Source organism: Corylus avellana, chromosome 1 (genome assembly GCF_965113065.1).
Source record: "Corylus avellana chromosome 1, dhCorAvel1.hap1.2, whole genome shotgun sequence".
NCBI lineage: Eukaryota > Viridiplantae > Streptophyta > Magnoliopsida > Fagales > Betulaceae > Corylus > Corylus avellana.
In genome coordinates this window covers 47,799,575-47,821,137 of record NC_142490.1, presented here as the reverse complement: position 1 = coordinate 47,821,137, position 21,563 = coordinate 47,799,575, and the positions used below count along the sequence as shown (strand labels likewise).

The 21,563-nt window shown below is 35.9% G+C and overlaps 4 protein-coding genes across 5 annotated transcripts; 1 reads left to right on the top strand and 3 right to left on the bottom strand.

The window, feature by feature from the left end:
• Positions 1-3,881: 3,881 nt before the first annotated feature.
• On the bottom strand, positions 3,882-4,385 carry LOC132172857 (uncharacterized). The gene has a single exon (XM_059584426.2). The coding sequence runs from the start codon at positions 4,362-4,364 to the stop codon at positions 4,044-4,046; it is 321 nt and encodes a 106-aa protein (XP_059440409.2). The 5' UTR covers positions 4,365-4,385; the 3' UTR covers positions 3,882-4,043.
• Positions 4,386-9,745: 5,360 nt separating this feature from the next.
• LOC132172879 (uncharacterized) lies at positions 9,746-10,201 on the bottom strand. The gene has a single exon (XM_059584441.2). It carries the CDS (start codon positions 10,176-10,178, stop codon positions 9,858-9,860), a length of 321 nt encoding a protein of 106 aa, XP_059440424.1. The 5' UTR covers positions 10,179-10,201; the 3' UTR covers positions 9,746-9,857.
• Positions 10,202-17,522: 7,321 nt separating this feature from the next.
• LOC132171029 (TPD1 protein homolog 1) lies at positions 17,523-20,150 on the top strand. 2 transcript variants are annotated; one of them, XM_059582231.2, is made up of 4 exons: positions 17,523-17,631; positions 17,741-17,863; positions 18,331-18,429; positions 19,632-20,150. In XM_059582231.2, exons 2-4 carry the CDS (start codon positions 17,764-17,766, stop codon positions 19,964-19,966), a joined length of 534 nt encoding a protein of 177 aa, XP_059438214.1. In that variant the 5' UTR covers positions 17,523-17,631; positions 17,741-17,763; the 3' UTR covers positions 19,967-20,150. The 2 variants fall into 2 exon arrangements, with proteins under 2 accessions (XP_059438214.1, XP_059438213.1); XM_059582230.2 differs by lacking the exon at positions 17,523-17,631 and having other exon boundaries at positions 17,707-17,863.
• Positions 20,151-20,769: 619 nt separating this feature from the next.
• On the bottom strand, positions 20,770-21,563 carry LOC132171030 (uncharacterized). Its single transcript, XM_059582232.2, has one exon. It carries the CDS (start codon positions 21,480-21,482, stop codon positions 20,931-20,933), a length of 552 nt encoding a protein of 183 aa, XP_059438215.1. The 5' UTR covers positions 21,483-21,563; the 3' UTR covers positions 20,770-20,930.

Sequence of the window (21,563 nt, the reverse complement as noted above, 5' to 3'; positions counted from 1 at the left end):
GATGGGTCCAGGTATCCCTGTCGCGTCTGGCTACGAGCAGCCCACATATGGCCCTGGTGATCGCGAATAACAACTCCCAGCCCCACTCATCCTCTCTTGATGTCCACCCCTGCGTCCTAGTTGGCTTTAAACCAACCGTGAGGTGGAGCTGTCCATGCTAGAGCCGGATTTTCTTCCATTGATGCCTCCTCAGTTTGCCTTCTGTCCTTTAGAATTTGGAACAGATCTGTGGCTTGGAGAGCCTGTTTAGCCAGGGACTCCGGGTGGGTGAACGAGCCATTGTGGATAAAATCATTCCTCCTGAGCCATATTCGCCGAGCTATGCCCACAAATTGTAAAAATTCTGATCGATCACACCTGCTGTACATTCCTTCAACCACCTGTAGGAATTCAGGACCCTCAAAACTGCTCTTTTGGAAACAAATCCCACCTTCAGTCCAGACATCACGCGCCGCAGGGCACTGCCATAATGTATGAAAAAGAGTTTCAGGCTTCTGTTCACATATTGGGCAGCGAGGATCAGTTATAACCTTGCGCGAACATAAATTGGCTCGAGTGGGCAGGGAATCATGGCAGGCTCTCCATAGAAAATGCTTTTCTGCATTTGGAATGGTGAGTTGCCACAGGTGCCTCCATAGTGTACAATTTCGAAGTGAAACAGAGCTCTCAGCTTTATTCTGCTGCTCACATTCTTTTTGTAGGTGATATGCACTTCTTACAGAAAATAACCCCTTAGCCGTTCCCCTCCAGATTAGAACATCCTCTTGTTCCGTAACACTAATTGGAATGGATTGAATGGAGATAATTTCTTCTTTCGAAAAAATTTGTTCCAACAAAGCATAATTCCACCATTTAGTTTGTTCATCAATCAAAGTACTCACAGTGGCTGAAGCGTCCAATATCCGTGGTGGGGAGATCACTCGAAAAGTGGTTGGGGAGGGAAGCCAACAATCCTGCCAAATTCTGATTTTTTTCCCATTGCCAACTCGCCACACCATCCCTTCCTTGACCAGGTCACTTGAACTTTGTATTCTACGCCATGCAAAGGACGGCCTTTTTCCACAAACAGCCTCTAACACCGAACAATTTGGATAATATTTAGCTTTCATTATCCTCGCAATAAAACTGTCCGGCGTTTTCCATAAGCGCCATATTTGCTTCGCCAATAGAGCTTTATTAAAACATTCTATATCGCGAAATCCCATACCGCCAATAGCTTTTGAGGAACTCATTTTATTCCAATTCACCCAATGAATCCGTTTGTCTCTCTCCTTATGACCCCAAAAAAACTTCATCATGAGTGAATTAATCTTGGAACATAAAACCTTTGGAAGCTTGAAGACACTCATGCTGTAAGTTGGCATAGCTTGAATCACCGCTTTTATTAGAATTTCCTTCCCCGCCTGGGACAAAAATTTAAGCTTCCAGTCCTGAAGACGCTTCCATACTCGATCCTTTATTCTGTTAAAAGCTCTCGTTCGTGACCTTCCCACTAAGGCAGGCAGCCCGAGATAGGTGTCATATTTTTGATTGACAGGGATTCCAGCCAGCCCTTGTATTTGATCTCTGTCGCTGTGGGGTGTGTTTCGACTAAAAAATATAGCCGTCTTACTTGTATTCATTTTCTGCCCCGACGCCATCTCGTATGATTGTAAAATAGTTGACAGGCGATTCCATTGCGATACATTCGACCTGCAAAACAATAAGCTGTCATCTGCGAAAAAAAGGTGGCTTATCTTCGGACCCCTTTTTGAAGTGGGCACACCCGATAACACACCTTCTCGGTTTGCTTGGGTAATCATGGAACTAAGAGCTTCTGCACACAACAAGAAGAGATAAGGTGATATGGGATCACCTTGTCGGATGCCCCTAGATGGGGTAATCAACCCACAAGGCTTTCCATTCACTAAGATTGAATATTTCACCGATTTAACACACATCATAACAAGAGAAACCCATCGATCGTGAAAACCCATCCGTCTCATCACCGCCTCCAAAAAACCCCATTCCACCCTATCGTACGCCTTACTCATGTCAAGCTTAACCGCCATAAATCCGTTTTTCGCCCTCATCCCCGTGTGCATAGTATGAAGTGTTTCATATGCCGCAAGGACATTATCCGAAATGAGGCGCCCCGGGATAAAAGCACTTTGAGTAGGGGCAATGATATTGGGCAAAAGCTTTTTCAAACGGTTTGCTAGGACCTTTGAGATAAGTTTATATAACACATTACATAAACTTATAGGCCTAAATTCAGTGACTCTCATGGGGTTTTTTAGTTTTGGGATAAGTGTGACATGAGTCAAATTCAAATCATGTGGCATCACTCCGACATTCAAAATATCAATAATGGCTTGACATACCTCCTTGCCCATAATAGGCCAATTATTTTGAAAGAAGCACGCATTCAGCCCATCTGGACCTGGAGCTTTGAGCGGTGCCATTTGGAACATAGCCGCTTCAATCTCCTCCACAGAAAAATTCTGGACCAATGCTGAATTCATATTGTCAGTTACTCGGCTAGCCATAGGGGTAAGGCATGGATTATAGTCACCAACTGTGCTGTTTATCTTTGAAGAGAATACAATAGTATTTATCTACATTTATTTTTATAAAACACTTAAGAGTTGTTTAGGTGACCGGTTAAAAATTGCTCCGCATCCGCTGTCAGTCTATCTACATGGGTTATGGACAGATTTTCAACTTAACTCTGAACGGGCAAATACCATACTCGCTTATTCACACATATGCAGGCGGATAACGGAATATTGTTAGGCAAAGGCGGATATATCTATATATATATATAGTTCTTCTTATTGAGACTCTATTTCTATGTGCTTCATTCATTTAGTATTGAGTAATGCTATAAGGAGGACTACAGCCCTCCCAAATACGATGTGACCTTTAATATCACAATTGAATTTAAGATGATCATTATTGAATTTTAATCTATTGATGATTTTAAAAGTCACATTACAATTTAGAAGACTCAATTATAGGGACTCTAGTACTCCTCCTAAATTATAAACCAATATAATACATATGATTTTTTGTTTGTTTATATATAATTTTTAATTAAAGAAAAAAGCATTTATTCCTTGTTTAAATCATGATTGCTTTTTTGCTTGGCAAATGGGACATATTGCGTCTAACACAAATCAATGGACTACTTCACGTTACATGTGGCCAAATCCATTCCTTTTATACACAAATTTAAAGGGTGGCTTCCTTTGCAAGGTTGCAAATGTCTACATGAATCACGGCTATTCTTCATACTCCAGCCACTCATTCCCCATTTTAAGCAATCAACATTGAAATTCTATTCTTGATGCCTCCTTGAAATACGACTCTTGTTTACAAATTAGTCTCTTCTAGACCTAAGCAATAATTGACACCAACAATTTCAATCAACAATTGCTTAACTAATTTAAAGTATATGCATTCCTAATTAATGATCCCTTAGCATTAAACATGATGCGCTTTTCTTGGTGCTAAATCACGACTCATTCTAAAAGGTTAACTTAATAACAATTAGTTAATTTAATCATTTAATTAATATTTTAACTTCTTTTTTCCTATGTGAACTTAAACTTTTCCTAAATGTGAGACCCAACATATACAATATTTAGCTAAAATGAGAGTTGAATTACAAACGCATGCAATATTTTTCAAGTTTCTAAGGGTGAAATTGTTTTTCTTAAGCATTTTAAAACTCAATGAGAGATTTTATCATTGCTTAAAAAAGCCTGGAAAAGCTTTCAAGCCATGGATGCATTTCCATTTCAGTAGTGTTCTCTTTTTGTTGTGTAATATTTCCAGGGGGAAAAAACAAAACAAAGAAGTAATACTCTCATCTGATGATGACCTTTGAAACATTATGAGAAAGAAAAGATAAAACTATATATATAGACTATAGTGAATACATATGCTTAATTAAGGTTGTCGTTTATTCTAGCTTACAACTATTTTCACATATCACAAACCAAATTAACAAGAAACCAATATTATTACATGGAGATTGGTTGCATGAAGTTGGTAAATAATTAATATTGATCAGGCCACAGGAATGCCCCCATTGCATATGCCCTCTTTTCATCAAGAGTGCCCTCAAAGCTCAGCCCGTATTGCTTGAGAAGAAGCTCCACCTTCCACTCCTCCATCTTCTCGTAGTCTGACTTCTTGTAGCGAGGGTAGTGAAGAGGCATTTGGAATCCTGAATTTGAAGGGTGTTTTTCCAATCCTCCATTGTTAGAGGCCTTCAAGCTACTGATGACACGTTGTTCTTCATTTGTGTGCAGCTTAGTAGTGTCCTTCGGCGACCCAATGACATGGCATGCAGAATGGAGAAGCCACCTGAAAGCCATGTCTAGCTCTCTCTCTCTCTTTCTTTCTACACTGAGAGACGAAATCTTGACAGACTGCAGTCGTTTATATAGGCAGGCAGCCATAGGACCCGTTCAAATGTTGTGTCACTCTACTTTTTTGCTTTCCACGCCTGGCCTTGTGTTTTTTTTCTTTATTTTTCTCTTGCACCAATACCTTTGTCTTGCCAACTATATTATTTAAAATAAACAATTGTATTTTTCACGCCTGTACACTTGCACGCCTGTCTTCTTGTATTTTTTTTTTCTTTCTTTTTCTCTTGCTCCAATACCTTTGTCTTGTCCAGTAGCGGAGTGACGTTGGTCTTTGGGGGTGCCATGGATTTTTTTTTTAAAAAAAAAAATTTCTTTTATCCTACCACGGCACCGCATCTTGTCCTCACCTTCTCATCTTTTCCACTAGCAGTAGTCCTAGTGGGTATTTGGTTATTCATTTGTTTGAAAGCTTGAGTCTTGAGATGAGAAGAGAAGAGGTGAGAGCAATGAGAGGAGATGATGAGAAGGTGAGGAGTGAGCCAATGAGGAGTGAGGGTTTCGTGGAAATGGTGGTGGAAATTAATCTTCTAGAAATGAGTGGTAAGAATGCCATTTTTTAAGGGAAAAAAAAATGCCTGCAAGGAGTAGGCTTGCGTGTGAGTTTTAAGGTAGAAAAAAAAATATTAAAGAGAATAGAAAGGCATTAGATTCTAGAAGGTGAGGAGAACTAAGGCGAAAAAATAATCGAAGATAGGCCTTAGAATTTAGATACTAGAAGAGTGAGTGAGTGATCGAAATTTTAAGGAAGAAAAATAATAAATGAAGAGAGTAGATGTAAGCATTAAATTCTAGAAGGTGTGAAGTTGAATTTTAAGGAAGAAAAAATAAAAAAATAAATAGAGGAGTAGGCGTGAGGAGGTGAAGTACTAAAATTAATAGAAGACAATTTAAACTAAAATATAAGTAACAAAATTAATTAGTGTGGGGAGGAAGTTTAGAAGACAATTTAGAAGATAACTTCTTCTTCTCCTTTTTTTTTTTTTTTTTTTTTTTTTTTGTGTGTTCCATCATTTCTTTTTCTAATTCATTATTTGTTTTTATTGGTTTACGTACATCATTCGGCTAGATCTTATTGTGTTTGATTTGTTTTCAAGCAATCCCTTAAGATACCTCTAATTTATTGAAAGGTACTCATTTTTCTTAGATACTATTAATTGTGCTCAAGTTTATTTCATAAGTAGTTTATGTTATTATGTGTTTGTGATAGTTAGATAATATTTTGAATGGTTATTTTGATTGTTGAAATTCTTGTTTGGATTTTTGTTGTTGTTGCTCATGTTTATAGCAAACTAGAACACTTTTGTATTGGTTGTATTGGGAATAAATTTTTTTTTTAATGTTTATTTTGTTGCTTATATCCATATTAACATTGACTAAACAATAATTTAATTTCACTATTAATTTGAATGATTAAATAACCTTTAATATCCATATGAATTACTAAATTTTTATGATGGAGAAAATTTTTAGGACGCCAAAAAAATTTTAGCGACACCCCAATATAAATTGCTTGGCTCCGCCACTGGTCTTATCAATTATATTATTTCAAATAATAATTGTATTTTTTTCATTATCTACGCAATGAAGTGAGAAGCTTCAAGAAAAATATTGGGTTAGTGAAACGGTGCGGTTTCTTCATCTTCAATCTTACGTTCTTCAACTTCTTTTGAAACTTTCCTAGAGGCATAATCATGGCTAGGGCTTCGGGGGCATAATTATGCAGCTAAGGCCATCGAGGGGGGCATTTGCTCTCAAGAGTTGCTGAGAAGGGGCATAATCATGATTGAGGGAGGCATATGAAATTTTTAATTTTTAGGAGTTGAGGAGTGCTCCTCTCAAACCCCCTGACTCCGCCCCAGCCCGTGAGCGACAAGACTGTGTGTCATATGCGCGGTAATACAAAAGCAAAATTCGAACCCCATACGATATTTCAATTAAATATTAATTGAAGGATCTCATAATTTGATTGTTATTCCTTGATAGGTTACTCTATATTTATTATAGACTTGTAGTGGTTATTAGTCTCTTTTCGAGGAGAAAATAATGATTGATCTGTTGCGTGTTGATCATGATTCAATGATGTTGAGTGGCGGGCTTCCTAATTAATTAGAGTTTCTCTTTTCAGAGTTTTTACTATCACTAAATAGGGAGATTTGCTACAATGCGTTCTCTCACCCATCTCCTCACCATCTTTCTTCTTTCATCAGCTTGATTTTTTCAAAATAAATAAATAAATACAAGAGAGAGGAGATGGTGGGGAGATGGGTGAGAGAATGCAAAAAAGCATTTGCCCTAAATAGGTGTCTTAGATGAGCCACGTGTCCTGTTAATTGTCCCAGCAAAACAAGCAAGCCAATAAGGGCAATTGACATGATCAATATTCCATATAATTGGAGTGGCCAAGGAGGGGACGTGTGGTTCATTTGCAATTCGGACGGTCCACAAAGAAGGGGGGCTCACTTACGATATGAGTGGTCCACAAAGAAGGGGGTGTGGGGCATGCACCTCTAAATGCATGGGATAAGCGGGCTCTGCAATCCCTTTCTTAACTATTCAAATTGCATTGTAAATTGGCTACTTCAATTATAAGAATAGTATTATTATATATTATATTTTATTTCATTATTGATGTGGCAGTATCCATTAGTCATTGTTATCAATAAAATAAGAGTAGAATATGATGAAGGCGTACTATGTCAGATTACTATAAAAATCTTAAGGAGATGAATCATGCACCCCAAGCCACCCAAGGCAAGCGTACGGTGCAACCTAAATTGCACTGAAATTTAAAAATATCAATATAAGACATTAGTTACACCAAAAGTCGGACACCCCAATGTAAGAATCGTAATTTAGTCCCGCAACTTCTAGTGGGTTCAAAAGAATAATAATAGAAGTCACTAATGTGTTTTTTGTCTACTCAAAATTGATTTAGCGTTTAAAATTATATTTAGAACCAAAATTCAGTAATAACCTAGCTATTACAAATCTAATGGTAATTTTAAAAGCCAAATCAATTTTATATATATATGAAAAAAAAAAAAAAAAAAAAGTGTTAGCAATTATATATCCTTACAAGAGTGCTGGAAGAATTTGAAAGAATCGTCTGCGCACGGGTTAGTGCCCATCTCGACAAGGAAATCAGGGCGTTGAAGGAGCAAGGAGAAGTTGAGAACGCTGGAGGTCAACAATTATGGCTTGTCAATGCATTTGAAGCAGCTGGCTTGCCCCCATGTCTTTTAATGTCATCAATTTCTTTTTGTAATCTTTACTTTCTTTATGACTTCTAAGAAATTAATTTTGTGCCTAATTTTTTTCTTTTCAAAGGCATGCAGTGGATCAATCGATAAAGCAATTTTCCTAATTTTGTTCACTTCTTCTTCTCATATTGTTACTTCTGCATATTTCTGACTTTTAATATTCTCTAAAAAGAAATAAAATAAAGCGATATCAATAGACTAAAGTAATATTCGTGTGGGTCTTACATATTCAATGATTAATTATAAAAAAAATGTACCTAAATCAACCGAACGTGTAAAAAGATTAAGGAGAAACTTCATTTTGGCCTCCTAAACTTCCACTCGATTTTACAAACTCTCCTTGAACTTTCAAATCTCTCATTTTGGACCCCTGAACTTTCAATTACTCTCAATGTGGACCCCTCCGTCAGATTTTAAACGTTACATGACGTTTATATCCCTGACTTTTGTATAAAATTTCAACTTCCAAAACGTTTTTTTTTTTAAAAAAAAATGAAAATCAAGGACATTTTGGTCTTTTTTTCGTATTTTTAACCACTAAAATTAATGGAATGGTTCTAATTGAAAGTAATTGAAAGTTCAAAAGTCTAAAATGAGAGATTTGGAAGTTCAGAGAGGGTTTGTAAAATCGAGCGGATGTTCATGAGGCCAAAGTGAAGTTTCTCCAAAAATTAAAGAAACGGATGAGGATGGGCTAAAATTACTAAGAGCGCAAATGCAACGTTCATTTGTCTAAATGGCATGCAATACGTACAGATAACTAATTACTTCATATCTTTTCGAGAAATAAACATTTGAAGAAGTAAGGAGCTTTGCACGTCAAGTCTCATAGGCTCTTATGTTTAGCTCCTAGTGTCGTCGGAAGATTCTCGGCCGGTTGTATTCGGGACAGGATTCTCTCCCGTTCAAATGAACTAGAAATTAGTCTGTTTTTAATAGTTGAGAGACATTTTTGTCATTTCACAGTTTTGTCATATATATATATATATATATATATACTCAATACTAAATGAATGAAGCACATAGAAATAAAGTCTCAATAAGAAGAACTATATGACTTTATTTCTATGTGCTTCATTCATTTAGTATTGAGTAAAGCTATAAGGAGGATTATTGTCCTCCCAAATGTGATGTCGCGCCTTTAATATCACAATTGAATTTGAGATGATCATTATTGAATTTTAATCTATTGATGATTTTAAAAGTTACATCATATTTAAGAAAACTCAATAGGGACCCTAGGACTCAAAAAGCATTTATTCCTTATTTAAATCATGATTGCTTTTTCGCTTGGCAAATGGGACATATTGCGTCTAACACAAATCAATGGACTACTTCACGTTACACGTGGCCAAATCCATTCCTTTTATACACAAATTTAAAGGGTGGCTTCCTTTGCAAGGTTGCAAATGTCTACATGAATCACGGCTATTCTTCATACTCCAGCCACTCATTCCCCATTTTAAGCAATCGACATTGAAATTCTATTATTGATGCCTCCTTGAAATACGACTCTTGTTTACAAATTAGTCTCTTCTAGACCTAAGCAATAATTGACACCAACAATTTCAATCAACAATTGCTTAACTAATTTAAAGTATATGCGTTCCTAATTAATGATCTCTTAGTATTAAACACGATGCGCTTTTCTTGGTGCTAAATCACAACTCATTCTAAAAGGTTAAGTTAATAAAAATTAATATTTTAATTTTTTTTTTTTCTTGTGTGAACTTAAACTTTTCCTAAATGTGAGATCCAACATATGCAATATTTAGTTGAAGTGAGAGCTGAATTACAAACACATGCAATATTTTTCAAGTTTCTAAGGGTGAAATTGTTTTTCTTAAGTATTTTAAAACTCAATGGGAGATTTTATCATTGCTTAAAAAAGTATGGGAAAAGCTTTCAAGCCATGGATATGCATTCCCATTTCAGTAGTACTGTTCTCTTTTTGTTGTGTTATATTTCCAGGGGAAAACAAAAAAGTACTACTCTTTTCATCTGATGATGACCTTTGAAACATTATGAGAAAGAATATATATATATATAGTGAATACATATGCTTGCTTAATTAAGGTTGTCGTTTATTCTAGCTTGCAACTATTATCACATATCACAAACCAAACAAGAAACCAATATTATTGCATGGAGAGATCGGTTGCATGAAGTTGGTAAATAATTAATATTGATCAGGCCACAGGAAAGCCCCCATTGCATATGCCCTCTTTTCATCAAGAGTGCCCTCAAAGCTCAGCCCGTATTGCTTGAGAAGAAGCTCCACCTTCCACTCCTCCATCTTCTCGTAGTCCGTCTTCTTGTAGCGAGGGTAGTGAAGAGGCATTTGGAACCCTGAACTTGAAGGGTGTTTTTCCAATCCTCCATTGTTAGAGACCTTCAAGCTACTGATGACACGATGATCTTCATTTGTGTCCAGCTTAGTAGTGTCCTTCGGCAACCCAATGACATGGCATGCAGAATGGAGAAGCCACCTGAAAGCCATGTCTAGCTCTCTCACTCTCTCTCTTTCTACACAGAGAGACGAAATCTTGACAGACGGCAGTCGTTTATATAGGCAGGCAGCCATAGGACCCGTGAGCGACAAGACTGCGCGTCATATGCGCAGTAATACAAGCAAAATTCGAACCCCATACGATATCTCAATTAAATATTAATTGAAGGGTGCTATTCGTTAATACGTTACTCTATATTTATTATAGACTTTGTAGTGGTTATTAGTCTCTTTTCGAGGAGAAAATAATGATTGATCGATCTGTTGCGTATTGATCATGATTCAATGATGTTGAGTGGCCGGCTTCCTAATTAATTAGGGTTTTCAGAGTTTTTACTATCATTAAATAGGTGTCTTAGATGAGCCACATATCCTGTTAATTAATTGTCCGAGCAAAACCAGATAGCCAATAAGATATTCCTTTTTCATATATATATATATATCTATATATGTATATATATAGATATATGGGACTCGGGCGTGCTTGAACATTAAGCACGCCGGTGATGTGACACATGTCATGCCACCACCGTGCTTAATTACTTAAGCACACCGGAGTCCCAAATATATATATATATATATATATATATAAGAAGGGACATAATTAATATCTTTAAATTTCAGTGCGATTTAGGTTGCACCGTATGCTTGCCTTGGGCGGCTTGGAGTGCATGATTCATCTGCTTAAGATTTTTATAGTAATCTAACATACTACACCTTCATCAAATTCTACTTCTATTTTACTGATAATAATGACTAATAGACACTGCCGCATCAACCCAATGAAATAAGAATATAATATGTAACAATACTATTCTTACAATTGAGGCGGCCAATTTGCAATGCAATTTGAATAACTTTAAAAGGGGATTACAGAGCCCACTTATCCCATGCATTTAGAAGTGTCCGAATTGCAAATGAACCGCACGTACTCCCCTCCTTTGGCCACTCCAATTGTATGGAATATTGATCATGTCAAGTCCATTGCCCTAAAGTTTGTTTTTTTTTTAAAAAAAAAAATGATTGCATAGAAACAAACCCATTAATTATATCCCTTCTTTTTATATATATATATATATATATATATATATATATATATATAAAAGAAGGGTAATTTGGTCGTACAACCTCTAGTGGGTTCAAAAGAATAATGATAGAAGTTTCTAATGTATTTTTTTGTCTATCCAAAATTGATTTAGTGTTTAAAATCACAATTAGAACCAAACTTCAAGGAGAAGTTGAGAACGCTGGAGGTCAACAATTGTGGCTTGTCAAAGCATTTTGAAGCAGCTGGCTTGCCAAAACAGATTAATTCCAGGGGAATTTCATCCTCATGTCTTTCAATGTCATCAATTTCTTTTGTAATCTTTACTTTCTTTATGACTTCTAAGAAGGTAAATTTGTGCCTAATTTTTCTTTTCAAAGGCATGCAGTGGATCAATCGATAAATGAATTTTCCTTTTGTTCAATTCTTCTCATATTGTTACTTTTGTTTCTGACTTTAAATATTCTCTAAGAAGAAATAAAATAAAGTGATATCAATAGACTAAAGTAATATACGTGTGAGCCTTACATATTCAATGATTAATGAGAAAAAAAAGTACATAAATCTATCAAACATGTAAAAAGATTAAAGAAACGGATCAGGATGGGCCAAAATTATTTGGCTAGCCCCACTGAGAGGGCAAATGCAACGCTCATTTGTCTAAATGGTATGCAATACAGATAACTAATTACTTGATATTTTTTTGAGAAAGAAACATTTGAAGAAGTATGGAGCTTTGCACGTCAAGCCTCATAGGCTCTTATGTTTAGCTCCTAGTGTCATAGGAAGATTCTCGGCCGGTAGTATTTGGAGCAGGATTCTCTGGAAATGAGTCGGTTTTTAATAGTTGAGAGCGAGGCATTTTTGTCATTTCACAGTTTTTTGGATAAAAATGCCCCCCAAATATAAAGAATAAGATACTTTCTAGTTAAAATGAATTAAAAATGATCCAAATTGGTTGTATCTTTATATAGGACAATTCTTGAATAACCAAAAAGAAGGCAGATGAATTCGCACTCTGTTTTTTTTTTTTACAATGGCCTGGAACTGAAAGATTCTCTTATATGTATGTTACTTCACAAGATACAATATGAGTTGTTATATAATATGTAAGAGAAATTCGTAGAAGTTTGATCAAGACAAGGAGATCATTTTATAATTTGAATGTTTCTTGTTCTTATGTGAACTGTCCATATATAGCAGTCTGCAGAATCAATGGCTATATATTACTATATTACTATATTACTATATATATATCATCTATATTACTATATATATGTAGCCTTTCGAGTTGTCCATACGATCATAGAAGAGTCAATGATTAATTTCCATCTCTTTCATGTTTCTGGACAAAATTTTCTTTCCCACTGAATTTAATTAATTAACACAATAAAAATTATTAATTACAACTCTCTTTCGTCATTCTAGAAAAATATTGTTAGAAAAACATTTCAAAGGCCAAACGTAGCCTCGGCGTCAAAATGACGATGAAATGAAAATTTATATGTTATTGTAACTAGGTCTACGTCGTCTTTCAAATATAAATGACTTGTACTATATCTTTAATATGTGACATTGTTTTCAATTGTACATGGGCCTTCTCCTCATTTACCATTGGAAGGAAAACTTCAGTTTCTCCTGACCTTGATCAGGGTAATGGACTTGACATGATCAATATTCCATACAATTGGAGTGGCCAAGGATCGAGGGGACATGTGGTTCATTTGCAATTCGGGCACCTCTAAATGCATGGGATAAGTGGGCTATGCAATCCCCTTTTTAAGCTATTCAAATTGCATTGCAAATTAGCCACCTCAATTGTAAAAGTAGTATTGTTATATATTATGTTCTTATTTTATTGGGTTGATATGGCAGTGTCCATTAGTCATTGTTATCGGTGAAATAAGAGTAAAATATGATGAAGGTGTAGTATGTTAGATTACTATAAAAATCTTAAGCAGATGAATCATGCACTCCAAGCCGGCCAAGTCAAGCGAACAGTGCCATTGCACTGAAATTTAAAAATACCAATATAAGACATTAATTACACCAAAAGTCGGACACCCTAATGTAAGAATCGTAATTTGGTCCCGCAACCTGATCTAGTGGGTTCAAAAGAATAATGATAGAAGTTACTAGTATTGTGTTTTTCTGTCTATCCAAAATTGATTTAGCGTTCAATAATAACTTATTACAAATCTAATGGTAATTTTAAAAGCCGCATCAATTTTATAATTAAAAAAAAAAAAAAAAAAAAAAGTTGTTACAATTATCCTTACAAGTGCTGGAAGAATTTGAAAGAATCGTTGGCGCACGGGTTAATGCCCATCTCGACAAGGAAGTCAGTGCGTTGAAGGAGCAAGTTGAACGGCTGACACAGGAAAACGCCATTGTCAAACGCGCGGTGGTCATCCAACTTGAACGGCAGAAAGAGTACGAGAATAAGGAGCGAGAGTTGCAGCACCTGAAGGATGAGTTGGTGCCTTGATCGGTACAAGGAGAAGTTGAGAACGTTGGAGGTCAACAATTATGGCTTGTCAATGCAATATTTGAAGCAGCTGGCTTGCCAAAACAGATCAATTAAAATAAAGTGATCATATCAATAGACTAAAGTAATATTTGTGTGGGTCTTATATATTCAATAATTAATTAGAAAAAATGTACATAAATCTACTGAACATGTAAAAAGATTAAAGAAACGGATCACGATGGCCGAAATTATTTGGCTAGCCCCACTGAGAGGGCAAATACAACACTCATTTGTCTAAATGGCATGCAATACGTACATATAACTAATTACTTCATATCTTTTCGAGAAAGAAACATTTGAAGAAGTAAGGAGCTTTGCACGTCAAGTCTCATAGGCTCTTATGTTTAGCTCCTAGAGTCGTAAGAAGATTCTCAGCCGGTTGTATTCGGAACAGGATTCTCTCCCGTTCAAATGAGTCGGTTTTTACTAGTTGAGAGGCATTTTTGTCATTTCACAGTTTTTTCGAAAAAAAATTTCCCCCAAATATAAAGAATCAAATACTTTCTAGTTCAAATGAATTGGAAATGATCTTAATCCATTGTATCCTTGTATAGGATGATTCTTGAATAACCAAAAAGAAGGCAGGTGAATTCAGCAGTCTGGTTTTCTTTTACAATATTGGAACTGAAAGATTCTCTTATATGTATGTTACTTCACAAGATACAATATGATTTGTTATATAATATATAAGAGAAATTCATAGAAGTTTGATCAAGACAAGGAGATCATTTTATAATTTGAATGTTTCTTATTCTTATGTTCTTGATTGAAAATATTATTGGATGATGAACTGTCCATATATAGCAGTCCGCAGAGTCAATGGCATCGATCATCTATATAGATGTAGCCTATCGAGAAATGATTAATTTCCACCTTGGACAAAATTTACTTCCCCACTGAATTTAATTAATTAACTCAATAATAATTATTAATTTTGAGCCTCTTTGACAAAGTTTTATTTTAAATTAAGTTAGAAAAATTAGCACGATAAAAATTATTGGGAATTGGGCTGCTTGAATGATAGAGCCCACCGAGATATTGATATGGGCTTGACAAGCAATAGAAGCCCGATATAATATTGAAGAGTATTAACTCTCAATACATAGAGATAGAGATGGAAGTAATCACATCAATCACTTTCTACTATCATAACAAACAAAAAAACAAAAACAAAAAATTTTTGCCAAACAAAGCCAAGGTCAGTTGAGAAATTTGGTGAAAAAGATTTCGACGGCCAAACGTAACCCCGACGTCAAAATGACGTTGTTGAAATGAAAAGTTATATGTTATTGTAACTAGGTTTATGTCTTTCAAATATAAATGACTTGTACTATATCTTTAATATGTAACATTGTTTTCAATTGTACATGTGCCTTCTCTTCATTTATGTACCATTGGAAGGAAACTTCAGTGGCCACCAATAATATGTTTCTCCAGACCATGACCTATCATAAATGGGAGGAATCCAGTACAATGACTCAGAAGAGGATGAGAAATGAAAATTGCAGCAAATAAATTGTGGATGGGAGAGAATTTCTTGATCTCCTGAATGTTGTCGGTGTGTTTGGTAAATAATTAATGAATTGATTGATGTGATTTAAATGTGAAGAAAGTTTTTTTTTTTGTTTGATATATCCGCACAAGAGGGGGATTCGAACTAATGACTTTCATTTCATTAGGCGTGGTCTCAGCCGATTGAGCTACATTTTGAAAACAAATGTGAAGAAAGTTGTTTAGTAATACTGGCACCGTTTGCCAAAGGACTAGACTGAAGTGGACCAGACCCGACCCACAATCTCAAAAAATTCTCTCAAAATTAATCCAAATATTTTTACTTTTTATATCACATTAATAACTTTTTATTACTATTCAAATAAAAAAATCACTACAAAACAATTTTTTTCACTTTTATATATATATATATATATCAAATCTGCCAACAATTAATTTTTTTTTTTTTTTTTGGAAAGAAACGCGAAGAAGTGTTTGCCAAACACAGTCCCTTTCAAGACAATCTACAAGCCATGTATATATGGAATCTTTCGAGCCATTGAATAGATTACAGTTATCCATGTTGTACAAAACATCCTTTCCTAATCTTGGATTCTTGATTTAGGGTACTGATAAATTGACCTTTCCTTGTATGAGAACGTCAATGCCAGAAAATTATAACGACTCAAGGAAAAATGTTAATCAAGTCTCATTATCGGGGCCAAAAAGGATTAATCAATTTCATTATCAGACTGAAATTATAATGCTTAGGCTATTAACAATTTTTGAATAGTGCGAATCGTGTTTGAATGGTATGCAAACGAACACACATTTCGAAGTTGAAATCCCCAACTCTTATCACTGCCATTAACACAAAATGGTACATGGGTCGAGGTCATGTGCAGTGCCCAAAATGGTGCCTCTGGATTGCGGTCCTGGCCATAAAACCAGTGGGTTGAGCTCAGGTGGGGGGTGAAAAGAAGAAGGAAGGGGGGGGGGATCAAATTTTTTGATTCATGAAATAGCTAGTCATTAAATTCTTTTAAGAAGTACTGTGGATATATATAACAAGAGGATTGAATAGTGCAATCATGGTTTTCAATGGAAATTTTCATATGCTTGGGGAAACAAATACTTAAAAAAAAATATATCCATGTTTACTAGAAAAAATTAAAACAAAAATCAACGTGTGGTTATCCTTAATGAAGGAGAGGGGTGGCTGCGTGCGTGACAAATCTATCTAATATAAGATGGTTGCACAATCACCCAGATATCAAAAGCCATCCCAAATCAAAATATGAGTGGTCACGTGACAGTCTCTTTTTAATATTTTAAATAATGAATAAAGAATTGGCAACATATATATATATATATATATACACGTAAAATTAAACTCATTTATTTTGAGAAGAAAAGGAAAAGAAGGCAATGAAATTTTAGGATGTTGGAGCGGCTGAGAACTTCTTGAATGAAGGAAACGAAATTAATAAGTTTGTGGGGAAAGGGGTGGAGCGTGGGGAAGTCAAAGTCAGTAAATTACGCCGCTCATAAAAAGCCGGCATCCCTGCTTTTGGCGGCTCTTCCTTTTTTCCCCTACGCAGTAGACACACACATACATATATACGTATACCACCGTACGTATACACTCGATCATTTTGTATTTAAAAAGTCTTTTAAGAAAAGCATCATCAAATGATGTGTCCCACGACCACCTTGATTAATTTCCTGCTCATTTTGCTAAAAGGTTTATTTGACTCAATTAATTGCACCTTTATCATTGCATTCAACTGCCTTTATAAATTCCTATAGTCCATTTTCTCAACCCCAAAAAAAAAAAAAATCTAGCTCCAACATTTTCATCGAACTGTCTAAATTACTAATAATCTAAATAATATATATAATCCATTTGTAAGATATGGTCTTGATCACTCTTAAGCAACTCACCCACTTATTTGAGAGTAGGTGGCTCTCTCACTTTATTAGCAAATTCATGAGATCAAGATGGAATATTATTCTTGCAAGTCAACTTTATTTAATTTATTGTTTAGTTAAACTTTTATATTCTTTTTTAACCCGGTAATCGGGCTTCCATGTCTCCCTAGACACATTCCAGTCAAAGGACAACCGAAGAACATTGAAATCATCTCTTCATACGTGTTGGAAGCCAGACTGTCGTCTACTTCTCAATCAACCACTATGCTCGATCGTGTTATAAATGTGGTCAGCTCCCTCACATCCACAGCTACATACGCCTTGTACTTATCAGAAGCTCAACTCCTTTTTCACCTCGTGTACTTTAACTTAGTAATTACTTTACAAGAAGAAGCTCGTAGAAAAACACTCCTGAGCAGCTGAAGTCTCACCAGATTGTCTTAAAGGTTTCTACCGGCCAACTCTTTTTTCTGCTAAAATGCATCATTTTCAGTAGTGTTCTTGGGCATTATACATGTTTTTATGTGAATATATATGTTTCGAGCATGCATGCAGATTGCAGAAGAAGGTTTGCCGCCATGCGAGGTGTGCTGGGAAGGTTTGGTGTCGGGAGATCATCATCAGTGTGCGTGGTCTCTGTGGCTACTGTTTTCGCATTTGTCCTTGCCGTGCTCTTTGGTAACACTTTTTCTCTCTTTATATACTGAAAATATTGAGCTTAGATTGATGTTTATGCACTATTTTTGGCCTTGTTTGCAACGTTTAACGTTATGCAGTCGTTGCATGCCATTTTTTGCTTTCTCTTAACGAGTGAGTTCAATTTAGCTCAAAAGTAGGACAAAAAAAAAAAAAATCGAACAAATTATCTCTGTTTTTTTTTTTTTTGGAATGATTCCGATCATTAATTGTATTACCTTATCTTACTCAATGGAGGCCGAAATCAGATCGATGATCTTGCATGAGGGAAATCAAAGGTTTGGTTTCCTTTGTGTTGCTTTAGAAGATCAATCCAATCTGATTTTGTTGAATGCTCTTATTGAAGCTCTACCAACAGTCTGGTTATCTAATAAATATCTGAAGTACTCTGACAATAAATATTGCATATAGCTAGTTGGCTAGAGCTATTAATGTTTATTGCAATGCAGTGTTCTATCCGAAACATGTTGGTGAAATCAGCATTAAAGTGCTGGTCTTTTCCAAGGAACATAGCCCTGCCGTTGCTCGGAAGCTACTGCAATCACCTGGTAAGGCCAACACTAATTGGTGCCTCCCCCTTCTTTTTCCTTTTTTTTTTTTTTTTAATATTCTTTTCATTATTACACTATAAACAAACAAAGTACATGATTTACGACCTCGACTGCAATCATAGCAACCTATGTGTGCGGAAGGCAAATCCTTTTTTGCATTCTCCCGCCCATCTCCCCACCATCTTCCCTCTCTTTGATTTTTAAATCAAGATGTAAAAGAGAGAAGATGATGGGGAGATGGGTGGGGGAATGCACTGTAGCAAACCTCATGTGCGGAATAAGAGAGGAAAACATAATGTCACAAGGAAAATATCATAACTTTTAGGAGAAACTTCACTAAGGACCCCCAAACTTCCACCCGTTTTGAAATACCCCCCTGAACTTCAAAATCTCTCAATTTAGTCCCTTAAACTTTCAATTGCTTTCAATTTGGACCCCTCCGTCAGATTTTAAATGTCACATGACGTTTATACCCCTGTCTTTTGTATAAAATTTCAACTTCTAAAACGTTTTTTATTTTTAAAAAATAAAAATTAGGGATATTTTGGTCTTTTTTTGAATTTTTAACGGCTAAAATTAACGGAAGGGTCCAAATTGAGAGCAATTGAAAGTTCAAGGGACTAAATTGAGAAATTTTGAAGTTCAGGGGGGTATTTCAAAACGGGTGAAAGTTTGGGGGTCCTTAGTGAAGTTTCCCCTAACTTTTACTACAAAACATTTATAAATCACGTGTCAGACTGACACTTGCTAAAAAATTGTAAAAGAGTTGTTTATCATTTAAAAAAAATACTAAATATGGTTAATTTAATTTAGTTCCCAAAAAACAGAACAATTTATCAGATTATTAATTGCAAGTTCCACATGCTTGTGAGTTAGTGGATGACATCGGTAAGTGTTACCCATCGTATATTACCTGCCATTTGGATGGAATAAGATTCTCTCCCGTTCATTTAAACTAGAGAGGATCCTAATTCCATTTGGATAAGTCCATTCAAAAATTGCCCACCTCACCCATCGTGGAGGAGGAAGCTTTACTTGGAGGGTCAGAGGCCGATTGTATTAGGAAACTTTAAGGAATAAGGCCCATCGAGAGCATAAAATCCTTCGGGGCAGAGCAGAGCAGAAGTGAGAACCATGGCATTATATCATATAATCGTTAATCGAAATTCTTGATTAATTAGTGCATGGAAATGATGCAGATGGAGGTGACGTGAACCGTGTTGGCACAGCATGCTCAAAGGACGACATAGTTGTCTTTCAAGGCCCGACAGCCCCACTGCCGAACGGAATTCCAGCATACACGGTTCAGATTCTGAATGTCTGCGTGTCTGGTTGCAGCATCTCCAACATTCACATCAGTTGTGGGTGGTTCAGCTCGGTTCGATTGATAAATCCAAGGGTGTTCAGGCGAATGTACTACGATGACTGCCTTGTCAACGACGGGGAGGCTCTTGGTCCTGGACAAAGCCTCTCCTTCCAGTATGCTAATACTTTCCCTTACCGTCTAAAAGTTGCCTCGGTTACTTGTAGCTGAAGCACAAAGGCACTGCCAAAATCATCCCAATCCAATAGTACCTACTTTATATATAGTCTATGATATCATATTATATATATGTAGATAACAAAAACGATCGAGGACTCAACTGTATTAGACCTGAATTGTATTGCTGTTGAAGCATGCACCAAGGCATCATTATTTATATATATCTTTTGTGACAGTCAAGGGCAAGGAGCCAAGAAGGTAGCCCATGGGCCTTCAAATTGGTTAAGCTGTGAGCCTTAAAATTAAAATCAAGAGTCCAATTGGGCCGATATTTCACAGCAGGTCAAAAGTGTAATTTTAAACACAGCTATGAAAATGTCTTGTCTGATAATGGGGTTGAAATAAATATGCACATTTTCAAATTGCACACAAATTATTATTTTACCAAACATTTAACTATATAAGTACTATGTTTTAAAAGTGTGGTTCGACTCCTCCAATGAGAATGGTCTGAAGAAGTGAAATTTTTCGTATTTTCAAATTTTTTCGAACGTGACTATACGAGACTCATTTTATGATTTTGTTTAAAAATACACTTTTAGCTTGTAAAATCATCTTTAGGCCGAAAATTAACCTTTTTTTTTTACATGTCTACACGAGAGGGAGGAAAAATTAAAACTAATGATTTATGTTTTATAAAACATAATCTCCAGCTGATTAAGCTACTCTTGAGAACAAGATTAACCTTATTAGTTACAAACTAATAAACCAAGTATTTACTTACCACCTTTGGTGGCTGAGTAAGCAATGTCAATCAAGTAATAAAGAAAACTTCATCACCTAAGCCAAATCCCAAAAGAAAAGCATGTACTCTTTCATGTTGAGAGCATTTAAACATAAGGTGAGCAACTCGATTTCCCAATTCTCACAACTTGCTTCTGCAATTAGGGACTAGACAAAAAAGAAGGTAGCAAAATGAAGGCAAATAAACCTCATCACAAAGCAAACTTACAACCTAATATCCATAATCATAAGTGAAATCAGTGACACCAACCATGGCAGAAACAACTTGGGAAACAATGAAAATTCCTCCCCCTAAGATGGTTAGAACTAGAACAGCAGAGATGGGGTTCTTGAGCAACTCAAATATAGGTTGGAAGATTGTGTAAAGAGCACCTGTACTTACTGTGAGAGCATACAGACCATACCTCCTTACATTTTCCCAAAACTCCTCCATCAGAGGCCCCTCTGGACCCAGAGCCAAAGCCTTCTGGTCATCCATCCCCATGAGAAACAGCACCAATCCTAAAGAAACAGCTCCTAGTATCACAACCCTTGAATTCCCTTGTGGGGAAACTTGAAGTTGAAGAGATTCCTCCTCCTCCTTCAGGGTATTTTGGCATCTGGGTACGATTTCTAATCTTAGAGGCTTGTTTATATGATGATGGGATTTTGCAGAGATTTTTAGATATGATGTGGTTTTGATGGGGATGAGGAATCGAGGATGTGAAGATGAATTGGTGCAACGAAGTAGGTAGAGGTGGGATCTCAGGAATATGGTCTTCATTTCCTAGAATTTTATCAAACCATATGGTACTGAGACTGTTATATGAAGTGGTATAAGTGATATGAATGGGTAAGAAAACCT

Coding starts and splice junctions, on each gene's coding strand:
- LOC132172857 (XM_059584426.2), bottom strand. CDS start 4,364: ATGGCTTTCAGGTGGCTTCTCCATTCTGCATGCCATGTCATTGGGTCG.
- LOC132172879 (XM_059584441.2), bottom strand. CDS start 10,178: ATGGCTTTCAGGTGGCTTCTCCATTCTGCATGCCATGTCATTGGGTTG.
- LOC132171029 (XM_059582230.2), top strand. CDS start 17,731: ATGCATGCAGATTGCAGAAGAAGGTTTGCCGCCATGCGAGGTGTGCTG. Junction 17,864..18,330: donor TGTCCTTGCCGTGCTCTTTG/GTAACACTTTTT, acceptor ATTGCAATGCAG/TGTTCTATCCGAAACATGTT. Junction 18,430..19,631: donor GAAGCTACTGCAATCACCTG/GTAAGGCCAACA, acceptor GAAATGATGCAG/ATGGAGGTGACGTGAACCGT.
- LOC132171030 (XM_059582232.2), bottom strand. CDS start 21,482: ATGAAGACCATATTCCTGAGATCCCACCTCTACCTACTTCGTTGCACC.